The sequence below is a fragment of the Nothoprocta perdicaria genome, unplaced genomic scaffold (genome assembly GCF_003342845.1).
Source record: "Nothoprocta perdicaria isolate Ctin4 unplaced genomic scaffold, notPer1 scaffold_12, whole genome shotgun sequence".
NCBI classification, from domain to species: Eukaryota; Metazoa; Chordata; class Aves; order Tinamiformes; family Tinamidae; genus Nothoprocta; species Nothoprocta perdicaria.
The window spans coordinates 6,677,560-6,702,851 of record NW_020454316.1 but is presented as its reverse complement, the minus strand read 5'-3'; the positions used below and the strand labels follow the sequence as shown (position 1 = coordinate 6,702,851).

The 25,292-nt window shown below is 39.2% G+C and overlaps 1 protein-coding gene and 1 long non-coding RNA gene across 2 annotated transcripts in view; both read left to right on the top strand.

Moving 5' to 3' along the window:
* The window catches only part of OTOA (otoancorin), a 31,438-nt gene extending 11,643 nt beyond the window's left edge, over positions 1-19,795 (top strand). The window contains exons 12-28 of the mRNA XM_026053941.1: positions 73-196; positions 579-794; positions 1,064-1,231; positions 1,542-1,682; positions 2,318-2,373; positions 2,759-2,876; positions 3,069-3,142; positions 4,265-4,400; positions 5,657-5,847; positions 7,993-8,086; positions 9,266-9,395; positions 11,966-12,153; positions 14,536-14,691; positions 16,134-16,276; positions 16,686-16,822; positions 17,855-17,952; positions 19,487-19,795. Coding sequence (XP_025909726.1) covers positions 73-196; positions 579-794; positions 1,064-1,231; positions 1,542-1,682; positions 2,318-2,373; positions 2,759-2,876; positions 3,069-3,142; positions 4,265-4,400; positions 5,657-5,847; positions 7,993-8,086; positions 9,266-9,395; positions 11,966-12,153; positions 14,536-14,691; positions 16,134-16,276; positions 16,686-16,822; positions 17,855-17,952; positions 19,487-19,795 — 2,479 coding nt within the window. The remainder of the gene's footprint in view (positions 1-72; positions 197-578; positions 795-1,063; positions 1,232-1,541; positions 1,683-2,317; positions 2,374-2,758; positions 2,877-3,068; positions 3,143-4,264; positions 4,401-5,656; positions 5,848-7,992; positions 8,087-9,265; positions 9,396-11,965; positions 12,154-14,535; positions 14,692-16,133; positions 16,277-16,685; positions 16,823-17,854; positions 17,953-19,486) is intronic.
* Positions 19,796-19,889: 94 nt separating this feature from the next.
* On the top strand, positions 19,890-21,663 carry LOC112960056. Its single transcript, XR_003251705.1, has 2 exons — positions 19,890-19,947; positions 20,531-21,663. It is a non-coding gene; the product is annotated as an uncharacterized LOC112960056 (long non-coding RNA).
* The last annotated feature ends 3,629 nt before the right edge of the window (positions 21,664-25,292 follow it).

The following is a 25,292-nucleotide window of genomic DNA, read 5'->3' as shown; positions in this document are numbered from 1 at the left end:
GTTCACTCTCCTGAGAGTGACATCAATCATTGCAGACATTTCAGAAGATAGCTAATGTATTCTTCTGTATAGGTTGGGTTTATTGGTTTGCTTTTATGATGACCTGGAACAGATGGATGCCGCTGTGGCCCGGGCTTTACTTCATCAAATGATTAAATGCAACCAGCTGAGAGGCTTCCAGGCCAAAGTTCAGAAGGTGGGTACGATTTTCATTCCTCTTCTCTAACCTAATCCTGAGCAGAGAGGAGGAGGGACTTTCTTCTTCAGTTCAGAGAGAAAAGAGTGAAAAAATCCTGGGATCTAAGAAATAAATGGAAACACTTCTTGAGTATATAATGCAAGCAATAAAAGCTCATWTCTGCTCTTTTATAGCTGCTTTTTCTTTTCATCACTCTTGTTTCCTCAYATTCCATATTCTTTTGACAACTGTAGTTCTACTTTTGAATTTTTATGAAGTATGTGGTTGTTAAATGCTTGCTAATACCTATTCCCAAAACTCCAGTTAAAGATTGGGGTGATAGCGGAGACTGGTTCTTGGCAGGTTTTTGTTTCCTGTCCGCTTTCTTTATTCCTCTTAGCTCAAGGCTCAACTCCTGAATATTGCCATGCAAAACCAGACATTGAATGATACGCTTGGATCTCTGTCGGATGCTGTGGTTGGACTGACTTCAAGTCAGTTGGAATCACTGTCACCTGAAGCGGTGCATAATGCTATTTCAACGTTAAACCAAGTCTCTGGATGGGCAAAAAGCCAAGTTATGATTTTAGCCAGTAAATACCTCTCTTATGAAAAGGTATGTCTGTTATAACGTTCCTGTATTTGATTTTTAAAAGATGACTTTTTCTGAACGAAAACTGTAGATTTTGAAAAATTTGTGCCAATATGGGACTTTCTTGATATTGTTAGTGATCTGTACATTCTGTTCAAGTCAAATCAAAGCATCCATGACTGTAACACCAAATATAGTTCTTTAGCAAGAAGAAAAAATACTCTCTTTTGCTTTTAGATATATCTGTTATTCCTAGATCAGAAAATTTTCTGTCTGCTCTGTTTTCTCTCTAGGTTTTATCATTTTATAATGTTAGTCAGATGGGTGCATTGGTAATTGGAATTAGCACCCAGTCATTATACAACATGAACCCAAAGGAGCTTTTGCAAGTTATTCGAGGCACAACATCCCAGTACTCATCTGACTTATCACCTGCGCAGCATCAAGGGATCCTCAGGAAGGTAATTGTAGWATTGTAATATTAAATAGTGAGTTCTGTTTGTACAAAAGCACATGCAGAACAACGATTTAAAATGTTGTCATTGAGATGTGGGTTTTAGCTCAACGACTAATATTCCTAGCATTCTTTCTGAACACCAAATATGCTTGGAATGCTGTCTCTTACTTAGTTCCATGGCATTTTTAATGCATATGTGTTTCTTTTATTAACATCCTCTTAAGAGGACATTACACAGAATTGAAAGAAGGACAAATCTGTAAATCTAAACATCAGTTCTGAAATGTCACGTATTTGCCTCTTCCTATTTTTAGATATCTGCATCTAGAGATTTTTCTTCATCAGTCACAGATATACAAGGGGCTTTCTTTAAAGAAATCTCTCTCTCTGATTTATGGAAGGAGGCTGGATATAACTCTTCAGTGATGAAAGAGAAAGAACTGAGAAAAAGCCAGGTAAAAAAAACTATTAAATTATTATGAATTTCCCTTTCCACTGTGATTTAGTAGCATGGAGGAGTAGAAAAAGCAGTTTGTAATAAATACGTGTGGAAGAAACATAGGTAACAGGAAAGAAATAGCCCAAACACACCTTGACATAAGCAACAAGGGGCCACTGAGCCTAGGCAGCGCTGTGAGACACTGTTACATAAAGCGAGGTATTAATATGCTGAGTTTAAAAATCGTAAAGACCCTGTCACATAAATTTTCTCTCCTGGGTACTGTGTATTAGACATCTGCATGTACAGCCAGTCCTCTGGTTCTGTCCATGGAGATTAGGGATGAGCCAGGCGATCTCCAGAGATTCCTACAAACATAAATTATTGTGTGTATCTGTATGTCCTGAGTATGTTTAACTCTATTCCATAGTGCAATCAATGATGTCTTATCATTAAAAAACAAACAAACAAACAAACAAAAAGGATTCAGCACCCAATGCCAAACATTGTGGTTAGCAAAATCGAACCACAGAAAATGCTTTTAGAGTACATCAGAGAAAAAAAAATGTACCAAGATCCTGTAGCAGTTTTTGTGTCTTTCAAAGCTCTTGTCAGAGATKACCTTTACATATATATATGTTTTGATTTCAGGCTTTGTATCTGTACAAATTATTGTCAAAGAAAAACTCTTTTGATGACCTCCTAAGGTATGGATCTAAGGTCTCTCTTCACAAGGGGTTTAGGTTTAGTTTTGCAGTCAGGTTCACTTTGTGGTAAATACTATGTACCTCTGTACCATTCTGTACTTATAGAGCATCATTCATTCCTAAGTACTCCAGATCAGTTCGCCCTTCTTATGAAAAGGGCCTCCAAAACCAAAATCAGAATCAAAGCATTGCAGGCCTTGTGATATTTTATGGCTCAGTCAACGTTTTTCAATTTAGTTACAGTTTTACTTTCAAAGCCTTTAGATTATGAAAGAGAAAAAGATAAAGGTAGTCATAGAAATTTTATCGTGGGACATGGCTGTGGAGAGTGAAGATTTGATCCTGCTGATATATTCCAGAGATTGTATTTTGTTTTCTCTATCAGCACAGGACAGCTCATAAAAGGAGTAACTTGTCAGCTGATTGAAAGTATGAGAGCAGACTTTTTTTTAAACAATTTTAGATTCTTTGAAAAGAATCTTCATCTGCTTTCTCCATATCAGGTAAAACAAACAAACAAACAAGACTTCATGTGCGTAAATGTGCTATTCAATATTGAGACTGTAGATATATTAGAACTTGGTTATTTTTTTTCTATTTTTTTTCTGAATTTTTATATATGCAAATCTGTCTGTTAACATAATTCATTCAAATCTCAAAATTCACAAATGTTTAAGATTTTTTATTGTTTTTAGATTAATTGTTTGGCTTGGAAATTTTGGAGAGTCTCCAGTGCATCTATGCCTCCGTTATTCTTAATAGCTCTTCCGTAAGTTGTATTGTGCTACATCTTGAGTTGCTGCATTCATTTTGAGTAATCCTTGTGAGCATTTTTAAATAACTGCTTCAGTCCTAGCAAAACTGATAATTCAAACAAATAGTAATTTGTAACTATAAATGTGGTCACTGATTGCAGACAAATCCATGTCATCTGAGAGTTGGTAACACCAGGTATCTGTTAGTATAGCCAATTTTTGTTTGCTATTRTATGAACTTCATTGTTTGGGCTGTTTTTGAGGGTGAATATGTAAGATAAAGCCATTGGGTTACTGCCCAAGTATAATGCTCTGCATGATTTATAACTATTTCAATGTGTTTAAAAATTTTTTTTTGTAAGTAATCAAAACTTTCCATCATGTAAGTGGTCAAGCAATATTTAGTGATAGCCTTTCACCTCCCCAAATAAATTATAATTTTATATTATTATATTTTTAATTTTATTTATTTTATAATTCAGGAGATTCTAAATTGAACATCTACTCACTTGATAATTCACTCTTTTTTTTTTTTTTTAATTCTTCCCCCCAGCTGAAAGAGGGGAAAAAATGAAAGAGAATTATTCTTTACCTGAAATATTTCTAGTTGAGAAAAAAAAAGTAAAATTCAGATCAAAAGTGTGAAAAGGAAATAACTATCCTTGAAAAGGCACTACTTATATTAAAAAAAAAAAAGCACACTGAATAATAAAAAGATTTTGATATATGAGAGGCTGCAAGCTGCAGCACCAAGCACTGGTGAGCAGCTGTGTTGCTTGTTGAGGGCCATCAGGAGCCCCTGGTGTCCCTGCCTTTTGGAGCCCGAGGTGAGCACAGGTAGGGCACCTCTGCAGAGGGGTCTTCCTTTCTCGGTGCCAACCAGCTGCATTTGGTTTAATTTGGCAGCTCTTCCTGCATGTTTGTGGAAAGGGAGCCTGCTCCAAAATTTCTTGTTGTTTTCAACCCACCACCACATCTTGACTCATCAGTGATGGCAGAAAGGTCCTGGCCTGCGTATAGTTATTTAAAATTTGATTTATATCTGAATTTTTCCATCACCACAGATTTAGTGGGTGGGGTTATGGGCACATGAAGATCAGTTTTATGTTCTGAGACCGTTCCAATTCTTTTGGCAGGGTTGAGTATCTGGAGTATGTTTCAGGCTCTTTGTGTGTCCCTTTCATTGCACATCTGGGAAAGACTGAGCTGGATATTGTGAATCCGGGTCTTCACAAAAAGAGCACTGTCCTGCGAAAAGTTCAGGAGTGTTTGGTAGGCACAAGGACATGGRGTTAGTGGTGGGAGGGAGAGATGCAAAAAGAGTAATTTGTGATTATCCACTGACAATTCCTAACTAAGAGGAAGTGGTTGTATTCACTTTTTTTCTCCCTGTATTCACCTGTGGTGCCTCACAACACTGCAGTGCTTYCTTGTAGTCTCCTCTCTGTCTGCCTTCCGCTTGTGGCCTCCTGCAGACAGACAGTGAGCTCTCGTACACGAGCTCCCTTGCTCTGTGCTTGTGCAGTGCCTTAGTGCAGCGAACGCCAAGCCGGTGACCTGATGACAGCCCCAAAGGCAATAACATGTCACACATACTCTGCGTTGTCATCAGCAAGAGCAGCTTAGACTCTAGCCAGGCTTGGAGAAAATGTTCAAGTCTTAGGCTTAGGGCCAAGCAAAATATTTGTGATTTTCGGTATTGTGCATGCCCAAGGCCAGCAATAGCCAGTTTAACAACCTACCAATTTATTTCTGACAAAAATGAGATGTCTGTAGACCTCAGGTATCCCAGTAACCCCAAAGCTATCCAGAACTTAGTCATATGAGTGTTCTCATGGGAAATCACTGCTRGCTGCAGTGAACTGCTCAGGACAGCTCAGAGCTGACCCATTTGCACTTAATGCTGTTCTCTTGCCCTGGCCTTTGCTAGTCCTGTACAGCTGCAGGCACAGGGGTGTGCTGGTCCTTTCAGGAATATTTTATCTGGGAGCTGCAGCAGTCCTCAGTACTTTGGAGAAAGTAGTTCTTTGCTCTATGTGTGAATATTCACACCATTATATATGCAGTAACTGATCTTAATAATCCCTAATGTTTAGCAGGCACTCAGAGACCCTTCAGAGCTAAGGCTCGTGATAGCAGGAGCCTGTGATGCCTTTGGCACAAGGGGCCACATGAGCACCCTCCTGCCAGGCAGAGCTGCACCACCTCTGTGCTGGCTGGGTCATCACCTAGGTATAGATATGTGGCAGGGGACTTTTTTTAATTAACTGTCATGTGTGATTCCATTTTTAATAAGAATACATTGCAAGCTGTTGCAAGTGCCTATTAAATATTGCCAATTGTATGAGTAATAGCACAAAGTATAAAGTAGCTTTAGACAGAAACTACTGATAAAGCTGCCAGCATGAACTGTTGTGCCTTTGTTCCTTAAAGGGTTGYAGAGCTTAAATGTATTTTGATGTAGTTGAATGATACAGGGCAGGAGCCAAGATTAGCCCTGCCAGCAAGGAAAATGCTCTTTGTTTCAGAATGGCTCCATTGCTGATGAATATGATGTTGACCTACTTGGAAATCTAATCTGCCACTTACCTCCAGCCTCTATACAGGGCAGAATGTCCCTGAAGGCAATGGCAGTGGCCCTGCATCAATTCAAACTCTGCCGACAGCTCAGCCATGAGCAGAAGATTGAAATTAAATACAAACTCCTCGAGTTGTATGGGTAAAGTATTAGATACACCACCTTGCCTTTGCTGATGCTTTAGCCATGCAAATAGCAAGCATTTGCTTTGTCCAAATAGCATTGCAGTGAAAAACAACACAAAGCAACTTCAGCCACTGGCCAAGAGTGGGGTCTCAGTCTGCTGGAATGACATTTCTGCTCTTGTGGGTAACATGATAACTGTGGAACAGAATATAACCCCAGGGACACCCYGAGTGACTTGTGTACCAGAGCAAAAGGGAGAAACTGTAATGGTTGAGACAGGACGGGCAAACTGAGTCTGTGTGGTGGCAAGCAAAAGGTGCTTGCTGGCAGAGTGTAGAAATGCAAGGAATTGGAAGAGGGAAGTGGGATGCACAGTGTCCAGATGTCACAAGAGGAATTAAGAGGAATGTAAATGTCCAGGCAGTAGGAGTAAGGCAGAGGAGGAGGGAGAGGGATATAAAGTTAAATCATCAGAAATAACAAAGTGGACAAGCTGTTAGAGGGCATTAATGACTCCAACTGTGATGCTGATTTCAATGACATTGCTGCCTCAATCATGCAGAAGACATGATCTTCTATCTGGCAAAAATACAGTTTCCTTCCTGCCTTCTCCTTTAGAAGTATCTTGCATTTGAAAACAGAGACAGGTCCTACAGTTCCTACCCCCAGCCATCCCTTCAGTAAAGTGTGTCCACAGTGTTTCCTCCTAGTTATCAGCATTTTTCTACYAATCAGGTAGCTAGAAATGAATACATCAAAAAAGTACTAAAAATGGCATTATGTATTTATCAAATATAAGACAGATATTGATAGTTTTGCTGAGAGCTATATTTTAGATTTTAAACGATACTTTCCACCACATTCTACCCCTGCACTAATTATCATGACACATTGTACTGAATAATACTTACTTATTAAGAAAATGTTGGTCTAGTCGAAAACCCCGATAATGGAGCAACAAAACAAATAAAGTTTTCTATGAGGACATAAATCAGTAACGAGCCTGTTAGACTATTGTCCTCTTTAGAGTCTTTCAGGCAGAAAATTATCAGTCCAGGTGTTTTCTCAAGTCAACCACAAGACAAATGGGTTGGCTGTCATTTATCAGATTAATATCAAACAGCCCAAGCATTCATAGTGCTAAACTACTCGTATTTCAAAACACCCAGCACCACTCAGAACTGAACTCGAACTTCATTTTTAAGATCTGAATTGCCTACAAATAATTTAGCCTGTTATTTCAGGAGGTATGGTACCACCACAGAACTGTTTTCCCAAGAAAAATTGCATATATTTAATTAGATGGGGTCCTCCAAGGCATTAGAGCTCTTTTCTATCATGCTTAGCATTAAAGATGAAGGAAAGAGCACTGACAATAAAAATATATAGCTCATAAGGTTGTGTATCTAAATCTGCTGCTTCATCACTTGTTTTTCTGGCTTAGTCTGTAAAAGGCAGTGCTGGCATCTGAGCATTGCTACGTGATGCTGCTTACCTGAGTTATTCAGTGAAATCAGACTTTTCGGAGATGTTGAGCGCCCTCAGCTTCTGTTAACTTCAGGGAAGGCCGCAGTTGCCCAACGCTGATGAAAAGCAGCCTCTGTAAACCTGAAAATCAATAAATATGGGAAGTCATTCAAATTTATGAGCAAGTATTGGCAAGTATTGTTTGCTTAAAGTATTAGCAAGATTGCTCCTTAGGACAAAGTCATTGGAAAAGGGCTGGTTTCAGTTTTGTTTATGGGGTTTCTGCTTCTCTTTGGATGCCATTTAATGCTGTGCTTTATCCAAAGAAAGCTGAGAAAATGGTAAATGGAGTTTTCTAAAAACAGAACTATTTCTCCATGCTTAAACACTGTAGTGATAAGAATGCTGTGGGTATTGAGGGGAGGAAGAGAGAGGAGCACTACTGCTAGAATGTTTGATGGCTTTCTCGGAGTGCACCGAGAACTCCGCTAATATTAAAGAGATAGAGAAAATGCTGTATGATGTTAATAGACATGAATCTTCACACGTGCACAGGAATACCTATCTTTACATRTGATAGAGTATAAATATAACTTTGATGTTTTAGTGTAATTTTAAATACTGAAATAATTGTAGTATCATTTAAGTTGTAGTCATTCTTTGTTAAAGTCATTTTCTAAAATATTTCCTCAGCTCCCCAAAGACCTGGACAGCTGAAACAACGTTAGACGTTGGACCATTCATAGCTCTGCTGCCAAAAGAAGAATTAAATGTCCTTGCCCTGAAGGTATCTTTTTAATTCAAATTTTTAAAATTGTGAAAGTATATTAAAATGGTATGTTAAAAGTTGAATTTTTGAGTGTCATAATTCAGTCTGATTTATGCAACTTGAATGCTAAGTTAGGAAAATAACACTTCTGGCAAGGAACCGTGTGTGTTTTCATCCATTCTTTGACTTCATCAACATTTCTGAGATTGCATCTTGAGTGTGATCTTGGTATAAACAATTATGTGCATGTGTACAATGATAATTGGTCTTTGTCATTATAGAAGAAAATGGTGCATTTAAAGTGCAGTACACACATATGCAGCAATTTCAGAATGCAGTGCAGTGTTCCTTGCTCCATTCCCCTCCTTTCCAACCATAGAAATTTATTTTGTTACCCCACTGCTAATAATGGGATCATATTGGGGGAGCAAGTGTTAAATAAGCTTTACTCACGTGGCCTTTTGCCCACAGGCTAGTGTAATAACACTGCAGTAATACCATGTAATAGTAGCTCATAGCTTCTGCTTTGCACTCTGTAGTTTCTTTGCCCTCTAGTTCTTATAATGTGTAACTTTTATGTATAGGAGTAGCCTATCCTGGAATGAGTTATTTATTTTTCAACAGAATGATGCAAATACAGGCAGTAGATTTTCCTTGTGAGATAATAATACTTGTTTGACATTACAGAATAAGTTTTCAATTGAAAAGGAGATGTCTAGCAAGGTGGAGGAGAGAGGTGAAAAATCTCACAAAATCCTAAAAAATGATGAAGAGGTGAAAATGAATTCTCATAATATGATTGGATCCTGCCCCTAAATTCTGATATTTGCCTGTCAAACGCAGAACAAACAAAATGAAGTACTTCTCATAGTGCGCTTAAGTAAACTGTGAAGTGCGTTGCTACAGCATGGTCTGGGGACAGTCTCCAATTCAGGCAGTGTTGAGTGGTTGCCAAAAGCTGTGAATGCTTACAAGAGAGAGAATTACTCTGAATTTGTTTTCTTCCATATATCTTTTCCTTAAGCACCTGCTATTGACCTTTGAGGACCAACCAGTTTACACTCCTCAGGAAGCTGAGCCGTCTCTAGCCCCTACTTTGCTGAGGCTGGCATGAGTCTTTCTCTGTAGATCACGGAATCACTGCTTTATTTTAAAAGGAGGATAGATGTTTTATTCATTTTTTTTTCCTCTTTGAAGTTCCCAGATATCATTTTACAAATAGCAAAGACAATTGGGCCAATTTCTTCATCTGGAAATCTTCTATCAACTGTATTTGAATTTGTCTCCAACACCACCTCCAACAACAGATCATCTCTCGCTAGACCTGGTGAGTATTTCACCTGGTACCTGCACAGTATCAAAATGCCAGATTTACAGTGGTGCCATTTGGTGTGCTAGTGCAGYTTGACCACACATTTGGTTTTGCTTTATTATAAAATGCGTTTTGAGACACAGGACAATAAAAAGTAGAGCCTTAAGTAACTTACCGAGGTTCAGTCTTTTAATAGAACAGCAAGAACCTTTGCCTTGTTGCCTATAGTTGCCTGATTCATTTACGAACTGATGAAGCATTTAATTCCATTATGAGTTTGCATGTTTAAGCATCTCCTGGAATGCTGCAAGTGCACAAATGGAAAATATTCATTTTCCATTGTATTCATTTTTATTATTTTTATTTTTACATTCGGGAGCTTTCTTTGTAGTCTGAAGTAAAATTCCTTGAATAGGAAAGCCATGAGAGTAACAAGTTGTTGTGCCAAAAGATTACACACAGTTAATCCTTTGCTAGACATGAGTTTATGTTGACTCAGCTATTCTGCAGTTTGACATTGGCAACACTATGTTTTGTCTGTTTTGTCCAAATAGACAAAGTTTGGTTTAGAATAATTTATACTATTTATAGTCTAAATGTATTTTAGTTAGCAACCAAACATCAGTCTGTTCAAATCTCTTGTGACAAACGGATCCTGTTTTCCTTGTGCAAGGTACATACTTAGACTGCATTCTGCCATTGGAATAGCTACGTGCTTGCTGTTATCTGAAGTTCACTCAAGGATAAATTTTAAACTGTGCCATCTTGTGGCCTGGTAAACAGATATGCTATGAGAAAGTCTTTTGGAAGAACTAAGGAGAATTTAGAACCCAACACCTTTGAGAGATTTGAACTAACAGTAATAACAGGAACAATTACTAGTGTCAGAGTTTTAATATCTATGTGTACATTGAAGGAAAAACAAAAATTGCAGAAAATTTGAGACAGATCTCAGGCACGGTGTATCCAAGATCTATGATAAAATGGTGGCAGTGCTGGAAATAAAATGTGAGTTGCTTGCATTACAGCACCAATGAGTTTTATTATATATATATATATAACATATTCTGCATTGAACTAATTATGACTCTAAAGCAAAAGGAAGAATGAGGCAGCATCAGATACAGGAAGCAAAGCTAGGAGTCTTGCCAACATATCTGCTGTGTAGCAAATAATAAAATCAATGTTTTTTTCCAAAAAAGAACCCCAAAAATATTAGGTTTCCATGACTTGGGGAAGGGAACTGCATTGTGCGTGGATGGGTAGGTAGTATTTACATGAAAAAGACTGACCTTTTGCAGCAGGAGAACGTAAAACAAAGCAGCTTCACAAGCAAGCAGTTTGAAGGGAGAGCAGAACATCAGCTGGTACAGTAGAAGCTGACAACATTTTCCTTTGTTCAACAGATTTAGTCTTTTCAGCGTTCTGCCCACTACTGCGGCTTTCTTGGACGCAAGCAAATCCCTTCTCTGCCTTCTATACAAATCTCCTTCGTACATCCTCACTTTAATTTACTTAGGGAAGCTTAGCTCAGACCCAGCATCTGTGAAATTCTTGTTTTTTACTGGTAATGATTATATCTGAAGACATGCAGAGATTACTTGGTTTAGATGATTATCTAATACAGGTTTCCAGAATTAGTGACAGGAGAGACAGCAGTAAGCAACCACATCAAGATTCTAATTTCTGCCCTCCATATTCCATCTTAGAGGTGGCTGATGGCAGCAAAGACCAGATTTCACTAACACACACAATGGAAATGGACTCATATAGGCATGAACAGGGTCAGAATCTGTTGGTAAATCAGATTTTTAAATGTGGTTCGTCTGTCCTGACAGTTCTATTGTAAGTGAATAACCCTTTCTTGTTCCTGACATTTTATCAACATACTTGACATAAAGAACAAGTATTGCCCTTCTCTGACACATTCAGTTTCTGTCTTCACCTTGTTTAAATGTCAGGCAAGTCTTACAAGACATACATCTCTGTCAGGGTGTTTTGAAGCAAAAGGACCACTCCTGTCTGTTACTTAACTCTTGAGTGAGATTCACGTATGTGGTGCTTGAACATGAAGAAGTTTACTCAGCTGCAGCATTTTTCATGAGCAGCGATATAGCTGTATTGAGAGCTATTTGCATTTCATTCTTACTCAGACAAGATTCCTGATAAACCGTATTTTTGCCTCAGGATCAGCACTTGTACGGATTTTGTTTCTTCTAGAAAATTAGACATTTAAATGAAAGATCTTGTTTATCTTAGTATTATCTACATCCAGATTTTAATGTTGCTGTAGCATCATGTATTGCAAAAACATGTCTACTCCTATTTTCTTTTCCATCAGGAATTGCATTTGGAGGACAATATATAACAAATGTCTTGCACATTAGCCAAATCTTATTTTTATATCCAGGACTTTCATGGTGTGAATATTTAAAGGAATTACTGCATTGCAAGATGAGTAACTTATCAATATCATATTGGCTGTAGCTAATTCAGAGACTGTCARCCTCTTAAATCTTTGTTTTACTTTGATTTCTTTCTTGAGTCTCCTTGAAGAAAACTTGCTATTTGACTTTTTCTTCCAGGTTGCTTAGGAATCAGATCCCCTTCTTTGGATGAAATTATTAAACTAGCAGAAGCAAATGCCTTTTGGTCAGTTCAGGAACTGAAATGCATGGAGGCAGAAACATTTGACAAAGAAGTGGAACTTCTTGGGACTGTGTCAGGTTTTAACAGCTCCCAGCTTACTGTCTTGAAGGAAAAAGCCAAGGAGGTAACGATCCTGTCTGTGAAGGAAAATTAAATCCATAATTAGATTTGCTATTATTGAGCTTTGTCATTTTAAAGCAACTATTGCAAGAGTATTTATTTTTTATTGGAAAAATAATGTGAGTTGTTATTGACCATGCTTTAGAGTCAACTGGCAAGTAGTTCTGACCTACTGGCAGCTGAACAACTTAAATGCTTTGATTTTTTTGATGCTTTTTCAGGTGTCTGCTCCTCGTCCTTCTCTTATAGCAAGGGAAAGTTGTGGGGTGCAACTCAGCAAGTAGTTTTGGCTGCAGAGCCAGTGGGGAAGAGGTGACCGAGCCCAACCTGTCTGCAGCTGCCTGTCACCAGCCTCTGCTAGAGACTGGCTCCTWTCTGCTTTTCTCTCTGCATGGCTAGCTACTCCCTAATCCTGTTCTGTCAAAATGAGCCAACGTTTGGGAAAAAAAATCCCTTTTAGGCTGCATCAGAGCACTGTGACAGAATCAGGTTAGGAGCATCTACAAGTACAATTAGTTCCAAGCAGAACAAGCGCGAGGGGCTGAGCTCTTTGGAGGGAAGCAGAAACAGGACGAGGTGGCCCAGGCGGCATCTCCTTAAACCAGCAGCTGTAGCCAGAACAGCGCAGCTCACCATGACCTTTGGCTAGGTGAGGCCAGAAGTGCAGTATTGAGCAGTGAAGCTCAGTTTTAAAAACTACTAAAATGGAATTGAGGAGAAGTGGCACTAACCAGATTTCCAGAAGCTGACCCTGGCCTTTGGTCTCTGCTGCCTTGTTGCAGTAGGACAGCAGTCTGCCAAATCAGATGATTTCTTCTGAAGACAGCCTCCTTCTGTCCACACAGAGATGTATGGCTAGGAAAAGGAAAAAATACATAACCCTAGCAGAAAATAAAAATATCACGCATCTGAGATGGTGGAAATCAAAATATTTTACAGCAGAGCAACATAATGATATGCTTGCAGAGTGCTATGTGTTCTAGAGAAACTGTCAACAAGGTTCATATATTCATATCCCAGATGTATTCAAAGATACACAGATCTGTAGTGCACTATATTCAGTGCACTATATTCAAGTATTTGGTCTGTGTAAATGTTTGTAAGAAGATTGGTGCTAGACAGACAGATTTCCTACATAGTAATTTATAAAATGCAACATGGTATTAACACTGAGGCATGAGAAGCATAAGAAATCAGACAGTACAGMCAAAGCAACCACAGTTCTTGGAAACTATGTGCATAAGATGCTCTTATTAATTAAAGGGCATCTTTGATTAAAGATTTGGTTAAGCCAGCTTTATTTCTCCTAAACTGATCAATACTGCACACTTCTCATGGTTTCAAATTCAGAAAGCCCAGTTATCAGATTGTGTCTTAATGAAAATAAGAAGTTTAGGTCGCATGTAAGAGGGGTGTTTCCAAGCTCAGTGATAGTAACAGATGGGTAGATCTGTAGTCCCCAGGTGAATGAGGACAACGGAGTGTTTCCGTTTTCATGTGTTGTGTTATTTATACTGTTACATCTAAGATTTCATCTCTGTTGTCAGATAATACTATTTATGAAGTGGTTCAAGTGCTTCATTTTTATGACCTAAATCAGGAAATAGACATAGGATTGTTTAACTGTATTTTATGTACCTCCTAAGCTGGAGAATTAGAAGCTTTAAAATTGAGTAATGCTTTATACTCTGTCTTTTCTTTGGAAATATACTAATTGGTGTTGGTATAAAAAAATAAAAAGAGCYCTTGCTTCTTTATTTTTACAGAGCTTTACAGAATTAGCTGTATTTTTACATATACATAAATATGACATTTAAAAATACTCTATACACACAAACTTGAAGTCAGAGTTTTGAAGTGGGCTATTTACCTGGATTCTCTGATTCTCTGCTTTGACTTCCCCTTTCCTTGTCACTGCCTGAGTCACTGTGACTGGTCATGAAGGCAGTTTAAAGTCCCCCACTGCAGGGAGTGCAGTTGGTGTAGAAGCTTGCATAATTCATTCGCTGCTTTTGTTGTAGCAGTAGTAATGCGGATCTCAGCACAGACTTGCTTTGTGTGTGTCTGTGTGGGGGGGTTTTGTTTTATTTTGTTTTTAGTGGTATTTGCTTCTCCAGCAACAATCCCAGCAGTACCTGGGCTAACTTAAGAACAAGCTCAGAAATAGCAGGATTTTCAGCTGAACTTATCATTGCTAGTGGAGAACCTCAAATAGCTTCACGATACCTACGCCCTGCCTAGTGTGTGCAAAGAGGTGTCTTTTGGCTGAAGGGGTTTATCCTTGAGTATTGGGATTTCTAAAACCAAGACTTTCAAGAAYGAGGCGTATGCAGGAAGATTCATAATGACCTAATGGACACTGTATATTAATGAATTTATTTTAAAGGTTTGGGGATCACTGCCAACCTGGAAGAGTCATCATATTGTTTCTCTGGGGCGCATTGCTCTGGCTCTCACTGAAAATGAAATAGAAGAGCTGGATTTACATTCTCTTGACACTATTTCTGTGCTTAGCCAACAAACAGAGTGGACTCTTACCCAGGTAAATATTTTATTGAATTTACTGCTGATGAAAGCCTCTTGATTCATGTCCCTTGGGACTGAAGCCATGTACTGGAACAGACACTGGAATCCACAGGATTCCCCACTGATTTTCTTCACACATGATCCCAGTAGAAGTGGGTGGGTWGGTCAGCCCCAGTGTCTGCTTGCTTGGCGAAGAGGACATCAATGAATATTAATTGTGGTGGTGACAAGTGTCTTCATGAGCACTTCCCCACTAAGAAATAGAAYGAGGTCAGCAGCTCCTCTCCTACTGACCTCTAAACAGAAACTCCTGCTAGAACCTATTAGCCCTTCAGTCACTCGGTAGGTAGTGTGTGTGCACCCTAACCCCTGGCATCTATTGCCCTAGCAGCCTAAATTATTAGCAAAATATACTATTCAGATACTGCACTCCTGACATCTCCCTTTGCTTGAATAACTTCTAGTTATGTCAATGAGGCTGTTGTATTAAATGAAGAGAAGATTAAAAGCTTTTATTTATATATGCAACTGGCAGCACATTTCTGGCTCTGTGACTGTGCCATCACAGCTACTCAGTTGTACAGACGCCTGCCTGGTGACAGCCAGCTCTGGCAGAATGTCATGGCTGGTTCTGATGAACACTATCAGAAGGAAACAGGCAAAACTTGGGAAGATTTTGCACAGCACTGTTTGCCTTTTGAGATTTCCTGCTATTAGAAAGAGTGGTTGCTTAAATGGGATTCATCTGCCCTACCTCTGGGCATCTTAAAGTTAGGCAGCTACTTCAAGTAAGTTACTGAGGCTCCCTCTTTCTATAAAGAGAGGCCCAGAACTCTAGGTAGGCACTAATCTTGGCATAAAACAGGATTTTGAGGAAGATGCTTCTTTCTTTCACTGACTTTAGAAGATGCCTTGGGGATAGGCCACAGCTAACTACTTCAGGATGAATACCATCCTAAGTGACTTAGGTTTCCAAAGGTATTTTGGCACCTACATTCCATTCATATGTATATCTTAATCCTAAGCACAGGTCATCATCTAKGTATAACAGTTCAATAGGACAAGCTAACCTAAAAATTTCTTATTTCCCCAAGGTCACGAAGGGGAATTGCATTTTCTCATGGCTGTTAAACTGAGTAGGGCAGTTCTGCTCGGCACTTCGGTGCCTGTGTCTGCTGGTGAGGCGTTCGCTCGCGAGGCCCTGTAAGAGGTGCAGAACTCTGCAGCTCACTGGTGCTTGGGAAGTGTCTGCATTTGTGTCCTGCTTAAGTGTCACACAGAGGTGGTGACAGTGCTCCTGCTGGAGGCAATGGCCAAACTCCCACTAATTTCACTTGGGGAGGCTTGGTGTTATATATGGTCTGCTTGTAACACTCCATAGCTTCTTATAGCATTGGAGCTTCTGGTAATAAAAGCTTCAATTATATGTTATTGTATCATATCTTATTGCTTTTGCAGGCAAGATCTATATTACAAGGTTTTCTAGAAGACTCTGGCCATACGATCAGTACGCTCAAAAGCTTTGATTTAGTTGGATTAGGAGCTATTCTCTGTGCTCTGAATTCCACAGAAATCATGTCCATAAGGAATACTGAATTCAGGTACCACATTTATTAATTAATGCAAAATTTATCAGTGTATCTACTGATAGAATTCATTGTGCAATTGTTTTCCTTCAATATTTCCAGAAACTAAAGTAGTCCTTTAATACTTTAAATGCTTTTTGAAAATTATTTTGCATGCTTTAACAATAACTGTTATAGAAGGAATATAGTCCTTGTTTAAAATAGATTCTGTTGCAGCTTTCCTCTGCTATTTATATTTCAAGTATTGTACTGAGAAACCTGGGCTTTTGCTTAAAGCATTCAACATTTGTATGCAATTTGTGTGTGTATATTTTGACTTAAAAATAGGTTTACACACTTGTTACAGCAGACTACATACCTTCAAGGCATATATAGCACTAGGTGCAATTGCAGCAGGTAGTGATAACCTTGTTGCCTTTTGCAGTGCTGCTGTTGCACGAATTGGATTGCTGTTCTGCAGCTCTCCTCTCCTAAAGCAGTTTAAGAAGATGGCAGAATCAGTGTTTGGAATTGCTGCCAGCTGGAACAGCTCCGTCCTACAGGAGATTGGTACCATAGCAGGTGATAGGTCTGAAGCATTATGAAGCATTAAGAGTCAGGGTTCACACAGCAATGTGTTCCTCTAGACTGGTAAAATGCATCTCCTCCGCAGAGGAGTCACCTGCAGGGATGGACAGGCAGACATTTCATTCACACTCGAGGGAAGCTGTGGTTATCTTCATGTGGCCCTCTGGGTCTGCTAGGACTGACTTTGTGGGGGGCAACCCACACTCACTATATTTTGAAAAACAGTACTGAAAAGTTCCAGTATATTAGATTTGCAGCACTTTTTTTTTTTTTTTTTTTTTTTTTTTTTTTTTCAAATGCTTCAAATTAAACTGTGCATTGCGCTTAACCTGTGAACTCCTTATTTGTGAACAGTGTTGCCCCAAATGTGACTAGATCAGGTTAGAGCAATGCTGTAGCTGATTAGTATCCTGCCTCAATGCTGGAAAAAATGGGCTGTCTAGGAAAGAGCAAAAGATTCTGCAGCGTGGCTTCTCCAAAATGCTCACAACTTCAGACATTTCCTGAGCCAGAGGTCGCAAACAGGATTTGTTGTTTATAGATTTTTTTTCCTGTAAATCTGTTTAATTGCACATTGAACCCATATAAATTTTAGCATCCCCTGTGCCTGGAGCAATTATTCCACACCGTAAATATGTAATGGATGAAGTACCTCCCATTATATGTTTTGAAAGCATTCCAATAACTTCACTAAACACTCCCTAAATCTTCTATTGGGAAGGCATTCCCTAATAATGCTGCTGAATGACTTTATAGATTTTATCATATCTCCCCTCAGTTGTCTCTTCTCCGTGACAAGGAGTTGTAGTTTATCTAGCGATCACTTAGGTGGAAGATATTCCATACTCTTGGTTAACTTCACATGGTTTGTMATGTTTGAATATAATAAAAGAAAACAAAATGAAAAGTTTTTTTATACTGGAGAAAAACAATTACTATCATCTTTAAGTACTTAAAAAATCTTATTAGTCTAAAAATACACCTAGTAAAATAATATTGAGGCCTGTTCCTGTTGTGTTTTTGTAGGTGGATTGAATGAGGATGAATTAAAAGCTTTTGATAAAAACTTGATGCCGTATTTCCAGCCAGCAGCAATAAGACATATACCTGCTGAAGTTTTCCAAGTAAGATTATGGTTACTGAAGAAGTAGCCAAATTTCTAACACTTTTGCTCTTATATAAATAAATTGCAGCACTGATATATGGTTTGATTCTGCTTTTCAGCAAGAATTTTTCTGTCGTATTAAGAGACAGTCAAGGATTCGAAACATTAACTTTCAATTAAATCATCTGTATTTGCAATGTTAACAAACACTATTTATTCTTCAGGAATATACATTTCAAGGAAAGGAGACTATGAATTAGTTTAGAAATGCAATTCAAAGATCCAGTTTCTTTCTTCTGACAATATATTCACCTCTAAGTTTTCTTCTTTGTTCATTAACTTTTTCGTGGTTACTATCATAGCTGCATTTTTTTTGCCCATAACATTACACAAGTTTATCATTACCCTAAAATCTGACAAAATTCTCCTGAGTAAACTCTGAGAAACAGATATAAATAGATATGGATCTGAAAGGAATTATATCTAATTATCGCAGTTTTGATTGTGGACCAGAAACTACAGCATAGATTTTGAGATCATTGCCACAGATTTTGATTTGGTGGCAAAATTAATATTCTATCTAGGCTGGTCTCTTTCAGATGCTCAGGCAAGCAGTGGTCATATGGACAGATGAGCTAAACAGACAGTTAACTCTGTCAGATTCCACAACAGAGAAAAAGTGACTTGCACACTGACTGTTCTGCACAGTACCACTGACAATTTAGATAAGCCTGAAATGTCCCTATGTCAAGCTATTTCTCTGGAAAATAGGCAAAGCTGGAAGATTATGTGATCCTGTAGAATTCTTTTCAAATAGTACAAATTCTTGTTAATACATATTCTTTTCATATTACAAAATATGCTTAAAAGTAACAGGATGCCTTCCCAGAAGAGTTTTCTCTAATTGAAGGACTGAAAGCAGATTTTATTTTTACACAGGTTTTGTATAAATTTATTTTAGGGCTGTGTACATTATTCAGACTATGATTTATGAAAAAAATGCATTGCATTGTGAACCTATTTTAGTTAAAAAGTTGCTGACTTCAAAATTCGGTACTGAAAGGCATTTATATGAGATTTGCTAGACAATCAAAAATTGTATCTGCCTTTTCATCTCACTGTTCTACCGGTGTCTCTAATGGAGGTCAAACGAAGGTTCACATGAGGTAGCTTGGGAACAGATGTAAGCAGAATAAATGAAAGTATGGGAAGGGGCACAGTACCATCAGCCTTTGAGTAAATCAGAAAGCAAGTGGTTGGAAAATTAAATTGCAGTAATCTATTGAAGCATTATCAAATACAGCATTGGCACTGGAAGGTGCTCAGGCTGTCCGAGCCACGCAGCAAAGAGGAGGGCAGCTGGTGCTCAGAGAGGTAAACGGAGGCAGAGGCCTGTCCAACTCCCCAGCACAGCAGTGCGCTGTTGCAGACCACTTCTCCTCATCCCAMATGCAAGGCAGTGCTGTCGATTCCCTACAGGATTTGTATTCGTACAGTATTCCCTGTAGTATTTGTGAGCCTAAAGCAGTGGTTCTGGCTCTCGTTCTCCCCAGGCACTGTCCCCAGCGCAGATAGCAAACCTGGGCCCTGCCAATGCCGCGGTGGTCACCGCGTCACAGCGTGAGCGGCTGAGCGCATCGCAGCTCCAGAGTCTTCAGCTGGCGCTGGAYGGGGCCAGGACGAGCACCCAGGAGACGCAGAGCAGCACGGGCAGCCCCCAGGTGGCACAAACCCCAGCTCCAAGCGGTGAGCACAGTCGCTCTCTCATCCCGTTTCTGGTTAGAAGGATCCAAATGTTGGAATTTGCTACACCGCTCTGTGGGAAGCCTTTGCCTCTCTGTTGGGTGGTGGAAGGTGGCTGAATTAAGACAGCATTAGCTTGAACTGCATCTTGGCAGTAATAGTAATGCTCTCTGCTTTTCAGGTGCACCCCCTTTGAACAGCTTCAGCATCTCGGTGTGTGCTGTGCTTATGCTTCCCCTGCCCTTCTGAATCTGTAATTGTCGAGCTGATGGTAAGTTGAATTTTCAGTAAGTGGTATCATTATAACAGAAACACAGCTCATCTGTGACAGTGATTGTGTAGCAGTAACAAGACATGGTGAAGGACTGGAAGAGAGACCCTCTCCTTGCTTTGAAAATAGAGATAACAATTTCTGAGTAATGTTTCTGTATTACAAAGGTGCCTTGTACCTCTCTCAGGCATAGGCTACCTTAGAATCTAATCAAGGGGAAAGCATTTTATCTTATCTTTACTGTAAGGGCAACCTTAAAATGTGTATATAAAGTTCTATGTACCCCCGATCAACTACAGTGTTGTTATCTGAGGCATGTTGTTGGTATTAACCTGTATTTTGCTTGTTCCAGTATATTGATAAGATTTTATTCCATGATTGCTTTGATAACCTCTTTCAATGTATTTTACCTATTGGAAGGATCAAATTCAGCTAGAACAGTGGTGGGTTTAAGTTACAAACTCCACCAGTTAAGCAAACCAAACACTGCAGTATTCTACTTAAAGGTGCAYTTAGAGAGTGACTTCTACTGTCACCCAAGGTATTTCAAAAGATTTGATATTTTTCTTTGCTTGTTTTTCAGCATTCTGGAGCTTGCAAAGGTGATAGCAGAACCAAAGAGTTGCAGCTCAGCATGATCAGTAGATGCCTGAGTGTGACATGGTTAATTTCTTAAAAGCAACACCTTCATCCAGCATCACCGTGTGAAGTATACCCTCCCTCTACCTTTAGCKTTCACACATAATACAGTATGCCTCCAAATGTTTCAGAACAAACAAAACTGAAATTGGCTTATATGACTCATAAGAAAACCACTAAAAGACTCATTCATATGTTAGAGAGGACTTAGAGGACACCTAGCAGGTGATTGTTACTCAAAAGGCAATGTATCCTCTTTTTTATGTTGGCTAATTTGGTCACACTGTTGTATCTGTTGTGGGCTTTATTCTTTTACTTAAGCATACATTCCTTGGGGCAGGGGCCAGCTTTGTGTGTGTCTTGTTAAAGACCATATTAAGAGTTCCTGCTGTTGCAATAAGATAATTTAATCTCTGGGTTGTTGGTCTAAATCCTGCTCAGATAAGGGATAATCATATGTTCTTGCCATTTAAGTGCCTGTGTGAAATGCGGTACCCAATGGCTGTATGGAAACAACACAGAGCTGTCAGCACCGAGGGCACTGGCAATACTGTTAGCACTGCATGCGACAAAATGCACTGTGGAAACCTGCCTGTCTTCATCATGAGACAGCCTCTTCTTCACTTCAGGCAGCGCTGAAGCGTTCAGTTGGGAGCAGTGTGAGCAAACTGTTCACCCAGACTACAAATATTGCCAGAACTATTCATACAGCATTCTCCACAAGCTCTAAAGCAGTAACTACAAAATAATATTACAAAATTACAATAATATTACAAAATCAATAATTAAACAACACAAATATTTGCACATGTTCCACCAACATGTCACATATGTAACCAGTGTGTTTCRTGTCAGGCTCTAGTATCTTAAACAACAGAGGAAATAGATGCATTAAAAATTCTTTGCCTTTGAACCTACGTTTTACTCTTAGTCAATATTGTTTTATGTCAAGAACTCATGGTACAATTTTTATTTTGCCACTGCAAAAGTCTTTTTCTTTCCTACTTTTAAAAGACAATGCAGATAACGCATAGATTTAAAAGTGTAGGTGTTCCTTATATGGCTGTACTATAATAAATGTATTTCAAACTATTATTCATTTTCCTTTCTGACAAGCATCACATCTAGCTTCTCAGCACTAAAAGTAGAATTTAAATTTTGCTACTGGGGAGAAATTTCTTGACAGTGAGGGTGACAGAGCCCTGGAACAGGCTGCCCAGAGAGGTGGTGAAGTCTCCTTCTCTGGAGACCTTTAAAACCTGCTTGGATGCAGCCCTGTGCCATGTGCTCTAGGTGACCCTGTGTGTGCAGAGGTTGAACTACATGATCTCTAGAGGTCCCTTCCAACTTTAAGCATTCTATGAATCTATGAAATTGAGCTGGGATGGAGAGCTGGAGGGAAAGGCCTGGGGCTGCAGGTTTGCTGGGGCTACTGGGGAAGGGTGAGTATTAGCTGTTACTGCTGTTGGGAATAACAACCCCCGCCATGGTCCCACATACTCCGTAATTCCTCTTGCAGCAGGAGCCATCCTCGTTTCCAGGGTTCAGTTATTGGCAAAGTGGGTAATGAGGGCAGGGCACTTTGTACCAGGTCCTGCTCCCTTTTCCCCCTGAGCAGTCAGCTCTAGTCCCCACCTTTGCCTCTAAGTAGCCCTGGCAAATGTGACATGATGTCACACGTAGTGTTACATGGTTCAGTTCTGCATTATGTGAGCAAAAAGCTGCTGCTATTACTGCRAATTGCCTTGCACCTTTTCTTTTGTGTGGAAAAGAAGATACCAGCTTTTTGCAAATGATACCAGCTTTTTGGCATGTAAATAGTAAATTTATTTATTTAAGTACGCAAAAAAAAAATCTTATTTTACCAATCTCAGGAAATACATGCAAAYACCCACTGAAACTTGAAAAATTTGAGTGAATCAAGTGTATTATAAAGTCATCTGTTTTCTTGCATTTAAAAACTCTGCCTCATTTAGATATGAAAGTATTGAAAGGTTGTTTGATTTCCAGAAATTACTTGCCTTGAATTCTGCAGACATTTCAGTCAAAATGCAGGAGAGTATTTTCACAGTCAAGGAAACAGTCTGTGTTTCCAGTTCATCTGTTAAACTCAGATACATGACTTAGCTATACCAAGTACTGCAGATATCTGTATGAGTTGAAAATGTTCTTCCTCAGTCAGTGTACCTGAAAGTAAATCAGTTTGCAATTATGTGAGTCAGAGTTTAGCATTTAATTGGAACAGGAATGAGATCTTTGTTTCATACCATCTGCACCATAATTTCTTTCTAGTGCAAGTGCTTTTACATTGTTGAACTCCTTGATTAATTATTTATTTTATTAAATTAGTTATTATGATAATGTCTGGTATTGCATTTACATTTGGTCATAGACATATCTATTTCTTACAAGGGTAATGAAGGAGCTCCCATTTAATGTTATACTAATTGCACGGTTAGCATGTACCTAACGTGATACTTCAAGTCCTATTTAGTCTGCAAGAAGGTTTGAGCATCTTGGCAAGTATTGTGGAAATGCAATTTTGCTTTTGCCAATGTACTTCCTTTAGAGGTCACTGCTGGAAATGCCTGTCCTACAAAAACTGCAGTTCAAGAAATTCCTGCTTCAGAACTCTTGAAAATGAATGTCTGTTTTCAAAATAGATAGGGAGGGACGAAAGTGATAGAGAGTACTAGAAATGAGTAGTGCATAATCTGTACTCTGTTCAGTTTGGCGTCTTTCTGTTGCTAAGAAGAAACTGAAACTTTGCTGTGATGCAAAACAGAGTAAGTAGAGGCAGGCATCCATGCCATATGGTACTGCTAGTCAGAAGGATCTCTAACCTGCACATATGTGTATAATATATATAATGAATGTGATTACTTTCACTGGAATGTGTTCATGGAAAAGACATCTCACAGTCGCTCTCTTCACACTATCGGGATTTTGAGGAAGAATATGTTGCAGTAAAACGTTGTATAAAGGTTTCTGTTATCCTGAAAGAAATGCTTTTTTTAGATATGGGTAAGGTTTGTTTAAACCAAACTTACTTTTCCTATATCCTTTTACTTCTTTCATTTATATTTTGAGTGACAAAACATTTAGTCACTAATACAGAAATCTGTGCTGAATATATGTCATGATAATCTCATTTCCTAACCTGCACATTGTGAGATTGCAGCTCTGCTCTCCTCTGGGCACTGCAGGACCTCGGAGGGACAGACCCGTGACTGCTGGTGTGGATGTGACCCTGGGGTGCTGTGAATCAAGTGACAGATGGCAGTGCCCGACAGTATGTAAGTGGGGGCATTTCATTTAATTGATTTAACCAGTTGKGGAAGAATCCATAGGAGACTAACCAACAAAATGTAGTACCGTGATTTCTTATCATTTTAATGTTTGCCACTTTTATATTCAGATTCATAGTTGAAAAAGAAGAAAGGGCTTATACCTCTGAATCAGTGACGGAGCAAAAAACCCTAGCACCTGATCCTGAGGAATRTCACTTAGGGAATCTGGCATCTTTAAATCCCTGAAGATAAGAAAGCAACTGCCCATGCACAGTGTCAGAAAAGCGTCCCCGGAGAGCTGGCGCGATGGCTGTTGTCAGTTTTCATACAGTGCTTTCATACAGTGGCATGTTCGGCTTCCAGTGATCTCAGTCTGTCACATCAGAGCTAACCAAATTTTACCCATGTGAGGCTCTAAAGATGCAGCTTTAAAAAAAAAAATGTAATGATGTCCTCCTTTAATTTTATCCACTATAATCTATATAGTAGATAAATCTGTATAGTGTATAATCTATTCAGATACYCCAGGGGCGACTGTGTACTGCACTGTGGCGTAGGTAGCTTCTTGTTTGACTGCCGTACCTGTCTCCTAGGATCATCACCACCTGATTTGTCTTCCTATAACACTGTCAACGAGATTGGAGTCCTAGCAGATCACACCATGGCCTTACTAAGCATTCCCATCCTGTCTCCCTGCAGCAAAGCAGCGTCGTGGAGCGGCTCAGGAGGCCTTCCAGGTGTGCCAGGCGGATGCGGTGCCCCGCAGTCACCAGAGAGGTTTGACTAGCTCCAGTGATGCTCATCTGGCAGCCCATAGACAAGCCAGGAATCCAGCATTTAACTGCCATGAGTCACGTTAGTAAGTAAACCCGTAGCATGGTGAATTTGCCGGTATCCTGGCTGTTAGTGCACAGTGGGGCTGATAGACCTGCGTGCCTAGGAGCGCACACAGAGCCAATTCCAGCACRTCGGTGAAGTGGTAGCTTGTTAACTGCACTAGCTCATTCCCTTGTGATAGGTCATCATTATCCTTAGAGAGAAGTAAACATTAAATTTCAACTAATTTCTTTTTTTTTGTTTTGTTTTGTTTTTGTTTCTTTTTGTTTTAGAAATGCTGATACTCAGTCTTAAGCAATGTGATCTCAGTGAAAATGTTTTTGATAAATGATGGACTTCTTTTTTTGCAAGATCTGTAGATTCATGGGCCCACCATGTCAGGGGGAATAAGAGATTTATTTCACTGCCTTATATTTCTGCCTGGTAAAACACTCATTCCCATGCCATATTCTGAGGCATGACCCTATGGATTTCTCACTTTTCCATTCTGCTTAGGTCGGAGATCTGTCTTCTAGTAAGAAGCCACGATGGAATCTGAATAGAGAAGACAAGTCTGCAAAGAATAAAAACAAACTGCTA